This window comes from Anabrus simplex, chromosome 5 (assembly GCF_040414725.1).
Source record: "Anabrus simplex isolate iqAnaSimp1 chromosome 5, ASM4041472v1, whole genome shotgun sequence".
NCBI classification, from domain to species: Eukaryota; Metazoa; Arthropoda; class Insecta; order Orthoptera; family Tettigoniidae; genus Anabrus; species Anabrus simplex.
This window is the reverse complement of record NC_090269.1, coordinates 44479500-44493948: the sequence shown is the minus strand read 5'-3', so window position 1 is coordinate 44493948 and position 14449 is coordinate 44479500. Positions and strand designations below refer to the sequence as shown.

Below are 14449 nucleotides of genomic sequence, written 5' to 3'. Positions count from 1 at the left end.
TAGGAATGTAGTTCATTACTTAACGATAATAGTGTTTCTTGTTATTTTTGTAAGCTTCTCATATAAACATGTGACATTGAAAATTTTGGTGCAACACCCAGCTTTAGATATCACCAGTTGCCACTGCTCTCTTGTACTCTTTTCTTAGACTAACCAGCACACTAAATTCAAAGGAATATTTGGCAGAACTAGCCATTCACGACATTGCTAGCAAAGTCAGTAAAACTTCTATCTTTGTACAGCTCATCTCATTGGCTACAGATCATATTTATTTAAATATATTGAGAAGTCTGTAGAATTAATGCAGGGGAAAGGAGTTATTATTTAGGAACCGTTCCCATTTGATCAGTTTTCAGATTCGAAACATTTTTGTGAGAGGAAAGGAGGATGTTACAGAGTTCAGTGAAACACTGTCTAATGATAAGTGGGTCACTTTGTTCTAAATCTCTGCTCACATTGTCAGTGTGAAAATAAATTTTAGCTTTAGTGGACACCAGAAAGAAATAAGCTATCAGTGGATTGATTACAAATGTTATTGTTGACTCATTTCAATTTCCTGAGATGGGAAAAGTGCAAGGAAAATGTATCTGGGCTGAATTAAAAGTTATGTATGAAGTCTTTTACTCAATTACAAATCACCGGGCGAGTTGGCCATGCAGTTAGGAGCGCACAGCTGTGAGCTCGCATCCGGGAGATAGTGGGTTCGAACCCCACTGTCAGCAGCCCTGAAGATGATTTTCCATGGTTTCCCATTTTCACACCAGGCAAATGCTGGGGCTGTACCTTAATTAAGGCCACGGCTGCTTCCTTCCCATTCCTAGGCCTTTCCTATCCCACCGTCGCCATAAGACCTATCTGTGTCAGTGTGACGTAAAGCAAATAGGAAAAAAACAAAAAAAAAAAACCAATTACAAATCCCTTTTCAACAAGTAATCAGTAACATTACAAGTACTTCAATGGATGCCTGCCTTAAGGAAATCATTTAACTTACTTTTTGTTTACTTCATTTTGTGTTTCTTTTAGCATAGAAACATTAAGTGGCTATCATCACCAAGTGAGACTAAAAATGATAGTTTAATACTTTTAAAATTATCTTTTCCCATAATTTTTATTTTAATTAGTTTTAGCATTTGCTATTATTTGCCATTTACTTTAAAAAATAATTGGTTCTTAAAATTCTCATTGCTAAGCCTCGACCTCTTGGGAGAAAGTACATTGTTGCATTTGCCAAAAAGATGCACTAAAAGGGCACTTGAAGGAATACCTGTGTTTAATTTTAAGAACATCCTTAGCAAATTGTAGGGCATGTTTGATGTCATTTCAAGTACTTAAATGGTCAGAAAGTATCTTATCCAGTACTGGTTCTGCTATAGTAGAACTGAAAAAGTTATCTTCATGATCAATATTTTCTTTCCTGTTTCTGCTTCCATGCGATGTATATACCATAGATTACTTGTAATGATTACAAATTTATTTCAAGAAGTAAATTACGAGTAAAAATTACATTTTCTAAAGAATAACAATTACAAGTAAACATTACTATACCTGTAATAATAAAAGAAGCTTTTGACAGATAGGGCTGGAGGAAGGAGCATTGCACGTGCCATTACATGGTGTTGCCACATTCCTGCATTCCTTTCTCCTTCCCTCTGCTTCTGGCTCACTTGTTCGTTCATTCAGACTGCTATGTTATGTTGTACGTAACTCAGAAGGCAGAACTTCGGCAATTCCAATCAACATGAGCCAGCCAGTAGGCTTAACTCCATGGCAACTGCAGTGGGGTCTGCCCCCCGGTTTCCATGGCAATCATAACCCCTAATCCCTTCTCCCCACCATGTTATGTTGTACGTAACTCAGAAGGCAGAACTTCGGCAATTCCAATCAACATGAGCCGGCCAGTAGGCTTACCTCCATGGCAACTGCAGTGGGTCTGCCTCTCTGTTTCCATGGCAATCATACCCCCTAATTCCTTCTCCCAATCCAGGCAGGCAGTACATGGACTTCTGTCTAAAAACTATCAGAATTTATCTTTCAATTTTATGATTGTATCAAGTATCAAGTACCAGTTGTCAATTTCATAGACTTAAATTGTATCTAGTTTTATGAACATTGTGTGAAGGATAAAGAGCTGTGTCATAACATTAGAAGTTCTTCAGAATACAGCTAAAGGTAAGATTAATAATAGAAAATGTATAGTTTGAATGATGAGGTCAGTCCTGGGCATTTTAATTAGGGTATATTTTTATTCTCTTCATAATCATTACATAGTATGGCTTAGGCCAATATTGCTGCTGTCAGTATTGTACCTGGTCATAGTTTATTCTCAAGAGTCATTGTGAAATATACAGTAGGGGAGATTGGGCCACTTTGAACTACGGGGCGCAATGAATCAGATTATATAATTTCAGTACAGGGTGGACATTTCTTTTCTCCCTGTATGTTGGTAGAATTACTCTACTGACTTGCATTTGTTTTCTGCATCATCTGGTTCCTGCCATGGTGTTATGTTGTTTATTCTACAGTGAAGTAATTTCCTGAGAAGATGATGGATTAAGATTTGGTGGCAAATGATTGGGTGAAATTCAGAGAAAGTATTAATCACTTTTCTACAGTCTTCGTATACGGTAACCTTTATTTTACACAACAACATAACCTCACAACAGTTTTGTTTAACCCTTAGCCCTCCATTTCTTTCTGAATACGCTTGCCTCTCCAGCTCCATTTAAATATCTGCTTAAAAAGGGATAAGTGACTGCACAAACATGTCTGTCTGTTAGGTCATCAGTCCAGAGGCTGGTTGGATCCTCAAATAGCACCATCAAAGGCTATGCAGTTATAGGGAACTGCAAAAACTAATGGCAGAGCCCAGATGAGGCATACTAGGCAAGATGAGGAGTGAGGTAGTTTGCCATTGCTTTCCTCACTGGGCCAGAATGTGCCACTGCAGCACGACTGACCCTATGAGCAACACCTTTCGTAACACTCAGACACTATTTGTGCTCCGAATGTCATTACTCAGCACCATCCATACCCCAGCAACTTCCATATTGTCACAGTCATGGAGGAGACTGGGACTTCAGTGGAAGCTACACTTTGCTCTGGCCTGTGCCAAGAGATGGATACAAAAGTACTGCATCCATCAAGAAATGACGACAGGCGGATGCACAAACATATGATATGGGCAGCATATTAATAGAAATCAATTAAAACAAATACAGAGTAAATATAATACTCAGGCGCAATGTTCAGCATTTTTAAACCTGAAATTATCTCAGACAGTCACATTTTCATCCGTAATTGTGCTTCGAGTGGGACTTCTCAAAACACTCATCAGGATGTACTCCAGGCGTTCTAGTAGGCCCTACATGCATTAAAAAAAACTCACACTGTCTCACGTCGTCGTCCCTTCACTTTTCAGTCACTGAAAACTGCAGTCTTTACTTCTCCTCTGTGGATGACAATAAATGAAGTGTGAACGATCATTTAGACCATTTAGGGGCGTAACCTTGTGAATGTTTACACTGGCATACTGGTTAGTTTCATGCACATTTTTCCATCAATAACACGTCAGTCATGAATAACTGAAAAGAATCAAGTTCACTTTTAGGTTTAGTTCTGCAGTGCTGTTTATAACTAGATGTATCTATGAATGGGATTCGTTTGAAGTCCGGTCACGGTAAAACTTTTAGCTGTCAGTAGAGGTACCAGCACTGTCATTTCATGTAGTTTTCTCATTATTGGAGTCTTCATCACTGAATTCACTAACACAATCTAATTCTGCAATGACTTCACCACCACTTAATTAAAAATTGCTTCCACTGTCGCTCAAATCAACATGAATTTCATCTAAAAGTCTCACTAATTACTTTTCACACTACTTTCAACATTTTTGTAACACCACTTTTTTTTCTTTTCAGAAATCACTCCGAGCAAATCGAGCTGCTTTACGTTGGCTTTTTTCCAATTCTCAAATCAAACAAACCTGGTGAAGGATCCATACACTGGAACCATACTCTAGTTGGGGTCTTATCGGAGACTTATATGCCCTCTCCTTTACATCCTTACCACAATACCTTCATAACCATGCGCAGAGATCTGTACCCTTTATTTACAATGTCGTTTATGTGATTATCCCAATGGAGATTTTTCCTTATATTAACACCTAGGTACTTACACAGTGATACCCATAAGGAACATTCACCCCATCAACAAAGTAATTAAAACTGAGAGGACTTTTACTATTAGTAAAACTCACAACCTGACTTTTAACCCTGTTTGTCATCATACCATTGCCTGCTGTCCATCTCACAACATTGTCGAGGTCTTTTTGCAGTTGATCACAGCTTTAGGTAATCCTTGAAATGACTCAAAGGGGCTCCATGAAGTCTTGTGCCAGAGCAGAGGTCACCATACAGGAGTTGATGAGGAAGCCTGGCTTCACTCATGCAGTGGATGTGCCCTATCCATCTGAGATGGCCAATGATGGTATCCTCAATGCTTATAGCATGTGCTTTCTCAAGAACTGCAAGGTTGGTGACACGGTCCTCCCATTTGATGTCCAAGATGGATCTAAGTTTTTACAGATGGAAGCGCTCTAACTTTTTGACATCCTGACGATAGAGAGTACAGTTTCACAACCATAAAGCAGTGTTGATATGACAACAGCATGGTAAACCATGATCTTGGTATGCATTGTAAAGTCCTTATTCATGAAGACACTATGGGATAAACATCCAAATGCTGAGTGGGCAGCACCAATTTTCCTATCCACATCTTGTGAGCAGTTCACATTTGTTGAGAGGATACTTCTTAGATATAAAAAGTGGTCAACCTACTCCAGTGGAGTATCCGCAATGGAGATATTGAAAGCTGGGAAGTTTGACCCAGGTGCAGGCTGCACGAGTACTTTGGTTTTCTGAACATTAATGGAGAGACCAAAATGATCTCAAACACTCTTGAAACAACTGATGGACTTGTAGCTCATCAGGTGTGAGAGCAGGTGCGGCAGTGTCATCTGCATATTGCAATTCTGTAATGGAGGGAATCTTAATAGGCTTTTGGGGGCGAAGTCTAGCCAGATTGAACAGTCCCCCATCAGCTAGATAAAGAGCGAAGAGTGTTGGAGCAAGCACGCATCCCTGTTTCAATCCATGAGTGATTGGAAATGGATCAGATATAATATTTTGATGAATGATTTACCCAGACGTGTTATAAAGAGCCTTGACCAGATCTGCAAAATGCTGTGGACAGCCAAAGTGTTTCATTACTGTCTACATAGCTGTTCTCGGGACTGAGTTGAAAGCCTTTTCCACTAGGTATAAAGGAGTCTGTTGCTCTCTGCATTTGTCCTGAATTTGACATGCACAGATCATATCTGTTGTGCCTCTGGATGTTTGAAAACCACACTGTGACTCGGGTAGGATCCTCTCAGAAATAATCTGCAGGCGATTGAGCAAAATTCTGCTGTAGATAGGAATAATATACCCAGAAAGTTGCCACAAACTCTACGATCATTTTTTTTGAAAAGAGTATTGATAGTGGCATTTTTAAGGTCACCATTTATTTTTCAAATTTCCCATATTAAGAGGATAAGCGAAAGAAGTCTGGTCTTTATAGGTAAGCCTCCGCTTTGCATCAGTTCCAGAGAAGTGTTATCTGGGCCAGGAGCCTTGCCAGGTTTCAGTTTACTGAGAGCAGCATTTAATTCCTTAAATGTTGGTGGGAGAGCCATCCGTGGTTGTTGGGGGTGTAGAGGCACATCGTCGAGAAAGTCTTCAGCTGCATTTGAATACCAATTATTAATTATTTATATACATAAGAAAACATAAAGGTCCAATAGCACTGCTTTGAGGAACTCCCTCTTAATGGTTACAGGACCAGATAATGCTACACCTACCCTAGTTCTCTGAGTTCTGTTGTCTAGAAATATAGCCACCCATTCAGTCACTCTTTTGTATAGTCCAATAGCACTTATTTTTGCCAGTAGTCTTCCATGATCTACCGTGTCAAATGCCTTGGATAGGTCAATCGCGACACAGTTCATTTGACTTCCTGAATATAGGATATCTGCTGTACCTTGCTGGAATTTTAATAGTTTTACTTATTAAGAAAATGAAATAGATTTTGCTTGAAATAGGTTTGTATAATTGGTTAAATATATACTGTGCAATCATCATCATCATCATCATCATCATCATCATCATCATCATCATCATCATCAGTAACAACTTTTCTGTCATGAAAATGCAGTGACTTAAATCTTCATAGTTTTGTCGAGCTTTTTAAATATAATTTCTTATTCTGTGTTTCAGTGGAGAAGAAGCCACCTCATGATCGTGTTGTAGTATGCTATGTTGCATCCTGGGCCAGATATCGCACAGGACGTGGAGCTTTCACGTTAGATGACATCGATCCATCACTGTGCACTCATCTAGTATACGCCTTCGCAGGGCTCAACATCAACACCAACTCTATCCGCAGTTTGGATGAGTATAATGATTTAGAAGAGAATTATGGTCTAGGTAAACAAATGTCCACTTCTTTCTGTAAATTTGCATTTGTTATCACAATCTTGAAATTTATGTATAATTTTAAATAACTGGTTTAATTTACCATTACTTTTGAAACAGAGATGGTAAGTATGTGGATAACTAATATCTCTGGGGCTTTTCAGATATGTGAGTTTATTGTTACATTGCTTATAGAATAAAAATGGTATAACTGTACCGTCAGTGACGTTACATCAGTCGTCACCGTAGGCCATGGGCTCCAAAGATGCTGTGGTACAAGTTAAGTTCTTTTGACCTAGAGTTGCAGTATCTTTTTTTATAAATCTGTCAGGAGTAGATGATTGTCTCGTGTAATAAATATTTAATAGTTTTGTATTGGCACTGCTGGTGGCTCCAAGTGGCCTACGCAGTGGTCTCCATGGTATACACTAGCCATGTGTCTTGGTGGGTGTGCTATTTACCAACTGATAAGCCCAACTTAGCACACTGGGGCAAGTCACTGGCAACCAGGAATGAGTTAGTTGGAAAATTTATAATGTCCAATAATGGACCATGTATATTCGTATTATAAATTTACTCATTTGGGACAAATATTTCAGGTTCCCTATGGAATCAACATCTATGGGTATTTCATCTGATGGCCAGGCAGTCATCAATTTTTGGTAATGAGACAGTCTCTCATAGTGTATTGGCACTGCCGGTGGCTCCAAGTAGCCTACGCAATGGCCCCCACAGTATGCACTAGCCATGCGTCTTGGTGGGTGTGCTATTCACCAACTAATGAGCCCAACTTAGCACACTGGGGTGAAACGCTGGCAACTAGGAATGATTTAGCTGGAAAATTTATAATGTCTAATAACGGGCCATTTATATTAGTATTAGTGGCTCCAAGTAGCCTACGCAATGGCCCCCACAGTATGCACTAGCCATGCGTCTTGGTGGGTGTGCTATTCACCAACTAATGAGCCCAACTTAGCACACTGGGGCGAAACGCTGGCAACTAGGAATGAGTTAGCTGGAAAATTTATAATGTCCAATAACGGGCCATTTATATTGGTATTAAGTGGTATGTTCCGAGCTGTCAGCGGAGAGATGGCGTGGAATGACTTTAGTAGACAAATAAGTTTTTTCTTTGAAATCATTTAAGAAAAGGCTAGGAAAACAACAGATAGGGAACCTGCCACCTGGGCGACTGCCCTAAATGCAGATTAATATTGATTGATTGATTAAGTAGAAAAACTTTAGAAACGAGATTTCTGCGTCTGGAGCAGTACATAGCCCTGAAGTTCGCTCAGCCTATACCAAAAATGAGTACTAGGCTAATTCCTGGGGGAAAATGTTGGCGAGGCATAGAGCTAACCACTCTGAAGCACTCCATTTCGAGAACTGGGAAAAAGCTGAAAGAAAAGCAGCTCGATTTGTTTCGACAAAAGAGTAGCGTTATGAAAATGTTGATAAGGCTGGGCTGTAAAGACTTGGGAGAAAGGAAACTAGCTGCTTGACTAAGTGGTATGTTATGCTTACAATATTGTGATTTTTTATTCCACTTTTTCAATACAATTGGTTGTATGTTGTTAGATCATAATGCTACAACACTATTTTATAGGGACATGTTTCACTTGAATTTCAAGCATCCTCAGCCTATATAATCATCTCAAGGTTAAAACCTTTCATACTTGATTTGCTTTAGCAAATTTGTGCTTAATTATAATTCTAAAATTAAGTAATAATATATATAAACATATGAATTTATGAACACATTAATAGTTTAACAATATAAATGACTATACTAAAATTGGAATAACCGTTAATTCTAAAGATATTGACGTCCGAAACACAGTATCTTCAAATGTTGAAAATTTGACTGAAATTGTTTTCTCAAAGTTCTAGTTTGTTAAAAACAATTGTAATTTGACTTCTATGTTAAAATTTGAGTCGTAATTATAGTTAAAACTTATTGGTGTCTGAAGATTAAAATCTTGGATACATTGGAGTTCAGCTTCACATTTTAATTTCAATGCTTGCTACTGTAATTTAATAGTTTAAAACATTTTACTGCAAGCAACCAAAACATGAGACAAAGACAAACATGGAAACACAGACTAGGACAATCTCCACATCTTCATACATTGCTGTCTTCTAACAAATGGGTTTGTGTTTCTATCTTTCTGTGGCGAACCCAGTTATAATATCCGAACAGTGTGCCTCTATTTTCTTTTCCCCTTTTGGTGATACTCTTGGAGACTGGAGATATACTGTCATCACTACATATTCATGAGCGGCTCCTTGGCTAAATGGTCAGCGTAGTTGCGTTCGGTTCAGAGTTTGGTTCTTGGCTGGGTTGGAGATTTTAACCCTAAATGGTTATTTCCTTTAGCTCAGGGACTGGGTATTTGTTCTGTCCCCAACATCCCTGCAACTCACACATCTCACATAACAGTATCCTTCACTACATTAAAATTCAGTAAATACGGCAGTACCAGGCGAGTTGGCCATACGGTTAGGGGCGCGCAGCTGTGAGCTTGCATCTGGGATGGTTTTCTGTGGTTTCCCATTTTCATACCGGGCAAATGCTGGGGCTGTACCTTAATTAAGGCCACGGCTGATTCCTTCCCTCTCCTAGCCTTTTCCTATCCTATTGTTGCCATAAGACCTATCTGTATCGGTGCAACGTAAAACAAATTCTAAAAATAAAATAAAATATTTGGCAGTAACAAGCAGTTTTCCATATACGGCAGATGCCGCCCACCCTTACCGGAGGGGGTCTGCCTTACAAGGGCTACACCAGGCTAGCGATAGGCCCACAGAATGATTTAATGTATGGATGTTGTGTGATATTTTGTGCCATAGTTATATCTTCTTCTTCTCTCGGTGCCTATCCGTTTTGGATGTTGGCGATCATGATGGCTATTTTTGTCTTGTTTGTGGCAGTACGGAACAGTTCAGCTGATGACATATTGCACTAGCCTCTAAGATTGTCAAGCCAAGATATTTGTCTTCTTCTTGGACCTCTTTTACTGTTGATTTTCCCCTGGAGTATTTTTTGGAGTAGGTTGGATCTATCTGTGTTGCGACGATATGTCCCAGATACTGCAGTTTTCAGCATTTCACTATCTTGATCAACTGAGGTGTTGTGTTCATCCTTCTCATTCTTCCATGTTTGTCATTCTCTGGGTCCAAGATATTCTCAGGACCTGCCTATAAAAGCCATGTTTCAAAGGCCTCCAGCTTCTTCTCTATGTTTTTATTTAAGGTCCATGTCTCTACACCATATAAAAGAACAGAAAATACATAACAGTGCAGAAGTCTGATTTTAGTCCCTAGTTAGATTGTGGCTTTTAAACACATTATTTCATTTTCTTGAACACACTTCTTGCTTTTCCAATGCGTACCTTGACTTATTGTGAGCAATCCCAGTCTTCATTTATTATGGTTCCAAAGTATGAATATTGTTTTACCCTTTCTATACTCTTTTGATTATAACCAAGTTTAATCTGGAAATATTTTCCTTATTTATAACCATGAGTTTTGTCTTTGCGGTGTTTATTTCAAGCCCATATTGGCTGCTGACTCTTACAGTTCTATCCATTAGTGATTGTAGCACTCGGATAGTATCAACAGATACAATTGTATCATCAGCATACCGGATATTGTTTAATCTCACTCCATTTATCAAAATTCCTTCTTTATCTTCCAAGGCTTCTCTAAATATGTATTCTGAATACAAATTAAATAGTATAGGTGATAAGATACATCCCTGCCTCACTCATCTCAGACCGGGCGAGTTGGCTGTGCGCGTAAAGGCGCGCGGCTGTGAGCTTGCATCCGGGAGATAGTAGGTTCGAATCCCACTATCGGCAGCCCTGAAGATCGTTTTCCATGGTTTCCCATTTTCACACCAGGCAAATGCTGGGGCTGTACCTTAATTAAGGCCACGGCCGCTTCCTTCCAACTCCTAGGCCTTTCCTATCCTATTGTCGCCATAAGACCTATCTGTGTCGGTGCGACGTAAAGCCCCTAGCAACAACAAACACTCATCTCAGGATTTTGACTGCTTCGGTGTGTTCTACTTCAACACGCAACACCGCTGTTTGATTCCAGTACAGTGTCTTGATGATTCTTAGATCTCTTTCCTCCATTCGAATATTTCTCAAAATTTCCATCAATTTTTCATGTTTTACACAGTCAAAGGCTTTCTGGTAGTCTATTAAACAAGCAAATACATTCTTATTTACATCTCTGAAAGAGTACCTGCACACTGAACAAGGCTTCTCTTGTACCTACTGCTTTAATAAACCCAAATTGATTAGGGGCTATCTGATCTTCACACAGTCTGTAGATTCTTCTGTGTATCACTCTTAAGAACACTTTCAAGAGATGTCTCATCAAGCTTATCATACGGTAATCTCCACATTGGTTTGCGTTTGGCTTTTTTGGCAAGGTGATTAACTCTGATTTGAGCCATTCCTGGATACATATGGTAAATTTGGTTGAAAATTTTGGTTAACCATTTTACATGATGTTCATTCATTAGTTTTAAGAACTTGGCTTCTATTTTATCTGGTCCCACTGCCTTTCCGTCCTTCATCTGATTTATGGCTGTTTGAACTTCTTCTTCTAATATATCTGTGCCACTTATTTCATTTGTATATTTTGTGTGAAACCACATCAAGTGTCATGAAATAAATCTTCTATATATTTTTTCCAGATCTTTTTCTTGTCTTCTAAATCCACCAACATCTATTAATTTTCCACCAGTGCCATTCCTGTATTTCTCTGTTACTTCTCTTACTTTGCTGTGTACACTGAAGCTGTCATACCTACTTTGATATAACTCAATCTCCTCACATTGCTCCACTTTCTTCTTCTTCTTCTTCTTCTTCTTCTTCTTCTTCTTCTTCTTCTTCTTCTTCTCCTTCTTCTCCTTCTTCTTTTTTTGATCTAGTACCTTAAAAGGGTCTCTGGAAATTGAAGATACTACAGTAGTGTTCACTTGGAGTGGTTAGGAATAAGCACACTTGAAATGGCCTCTGCCAGTTTTTGCTTCTAAAATACTTCATCCTTTAAAAGTTAAAAAGTTCATGAATTCTCTATAATGAATTTCATTTGTTGTTTTTCAGGATCATTCAGGAAGATTACAGCATTGAAAAATACCTTTCCACACCTCAAAGTAACTCTAGCAATTGGCGGTTGGAATGAGGGCTCGGCGAATTATTCCCTGATGGCATCTACTCCAACTCGTCGGCAACAGTTTATCAAAAGTGTCGTGACTATGTTGAAGTAAGGGTATACACATATCTAATTACTTATAATATATTTCTTGTTCATTTAGGCAACCATTCATTTTTTATTTAGAAGATTAAGAGTTGCAACAAATAAAGTAGACTGTTTTATATTTGTTTGTAATCAGTGAATTCAATGGTTTGAAAAAAGTGCAAGAAAGTACTGAAATGTAAGCATCATAAACCAAGGGATCTAAAAAAATAAGGTTGAATTTCTCTCTGTTTCTGAAGCTTTCTATTACACTTCAGAGATTTCTGGGTTGTTTCTTTTCTCTTTAGGCTATTCAGATATTATTTTAATGTTGAAAATATTACTTAGCAGACAAAGTAGGGATCCCCATACTAAGAAAAATGTAAAATTAAGCAATTTTCTCAATTGTGCCAAAAGTTGAAGGGCTAAAGGGCCCAGAAAGGTTTCAAATTGTGAGTTTTGGGTAACTCTATCAAACTAAAAGAAAAATATATCAAATTTCAAAAGTCACTTTTGGCCCAAATGCAGTTCTGGAAATACAGCCCAAAATTGGTTGTTTCTTTAGGCTACTTATTTTCTTTTTTGATTCAAATCTTAGCCAAATTAACTTATTTATATAATTCTTTGTGTAATGTGTTCTTGGTTCAATACCATCAGGTGTTTTTTGATTTTTTTTAAATGTCCACGCTAAATGTAGTTGTAAGGGCTTAAGTGAAACTCTGCATTGACTCACATTAGCACATTAGGTGGTGGTGGTGTTCTTTGTCTTTATGCACCATTTGTCCACATGTACTCTTGGCAATTTCTTGGACTACATATTTCTCTCCTGGACACTTAATATTTTTCATCTTACAACATTATTGTAAAGCATTGTCATTGTCAAATAGTTTCCAAAACCATGTCATATTAAACTGAAACATACCATGTTGACATGTATCGCACAGTCTAGGGAAGCATTCAATAACTTGTTTCCTCAGATAAGACTCCCAAAAGTAAATTTTTCATAATGTTGATTCGATTTTGTCATGAGCTGAAAATACAGGTACACATGACCTTGTAGAGATAGGTTAAATTCATTGTACGCTGAAAATTATAACATTATAACCACTTGGGATCACATAGTCTTCATAACAGATCAGATGTAAAGGTAGAGAGAAACACCAAAACTTCATTTCAAAGGGTGAGAAGTCGAACCAAAACCTACCCCTCAACAATCATCTTACTTCATTGTGAAGTTACAAAGTCTTAAATTGGTTTCCCATTTCTTTACAAAGAGCAGTGAAAACTTGAGAATTCAGGGGTCTTGATTGTATAAAATTCACTATTTTGACTGTTTCATTATGCACAATTAAAAGATTATGTAGCTTGTTTTTCATTGCTAAAGTTAGTCTGTGGATGATACAGTGGCTACTTCCAACCTTGGGCACTACATGAGCAATAAGTCTGCAATGTTTCCAAGTCGTAGACAATGCACCGTTGATGCAGATATCAGTGCTTAAGTCCCAAGACAGACCATTTTCTTTGAGAAGCAACATTTCTTTTGTTAAGGAGGAAGCCATACTTTCCAGTGCCAACTCAGTTAAATATAACTTAAAAGATTTTCAATCTGTCGAACACACAAGTTAAATATAAATATTACACTATAACATACCTGTAAAACACACACACTCTCTCTCTCTCTATTTTTTTTTCTCTTTTTCAACCATGAATAGCTTAATTGCTGTCTATTTACAAGTCTCCATCCATTTCACACAGCAGGGAGTCCCGGCTTGTTGGAACTACATGAGAGGGCTATAATCCTCTTCACAGGCTCGCTTTACTTTCTCTTTCCTAGGCCAGTCACCCCACACAACAGCTGCATGCAGAGAGCTAGGTTTGAACACAGGCTATTGGCCATACTGCATACGATGACTGTTCCTTGGTTTGACTCCAGAGATAGTCCAGTAATTCACACAGTTTTACAGAGCAAGTAACTAAACAGCAACAGCCAACAGTAAAACAAACTACACACACACTCACACACTCTCTCTCTCTCTGTAAGGCAGTATAAACGGTATTCAGTTCAATTCACGACGATAACCTGACTGATGGCAGGCAACAGCTACTTACTCGACACTCCGATGCAACAACAACTGACCCCATTCACGGCGGACTTGTATTTATACCTCAGTGATGGGTTACTAGAATATTCAGGGTTTGCCTAGAGATAGAGCATTCCCATTGTACCTTCCAGAAAGTGCATGGAGAAACCAGACGAAGGGAACAATAGAGGAGAGGCCGCGGCGTGTCCTCGGGCGGGCTGGGAGGTCCCCCGAGCTTGCTTAGTCATCCCTTTCAGGAAATACTGAAGGGGTGCAACAAGGCTGCCGGTCATCTGAGCACGTACCAACACAATAAAAAAAAGTTTCTACAATTTATTTATTTATTTATTTATTTATCTATCAGAGTCCAAAAACACTACAGTACAATACAACATGAAATATTACACTTTGTGAGTCCAGTATTCAGCAGCCTGAATGGGATGGTCATTCTCTTTATCAAGTCCTGGACATCACTACTTTGATTAGTATGTTTCAACAATAAACACTTGTTGCTTAATGATATACTTAACCATGTTGGATAATTGTTGCTGTGCACTTAATAATCACAGTCACTGAGCATGTCAAGTAAATCATGTGTCGCACTAG

The 14449-nt window shown here is 38.5% G+C and overlaps 1 protein-coding gene across 3 annotated transcripts in view; it reads left to right on the top strand.

The window, feature by feature from the left end:
• The window catches only part of Cht2 (Chitinase 2), a 167948-nt gene that overhangs the window by 117729 nt on the left and 35770 nt on the right, over positions 1-14449 (top strand). For all 3 annotated transcript variants that reach the window (XM_067146861.2, XM_067146859.2, XM_067146860.2), the window contains exons 2-3: positions 6312-6521; positions 11630-11789. In XM_067146861.2, the coding sequence (XP_067002962.2) occupies positions 6312-6521; positions 11630-11789 (370 nt within the window). The remainder of the gene's footprint in view (positions 1-6311; positions 6522-11629; positions 11790-14449) is intronic.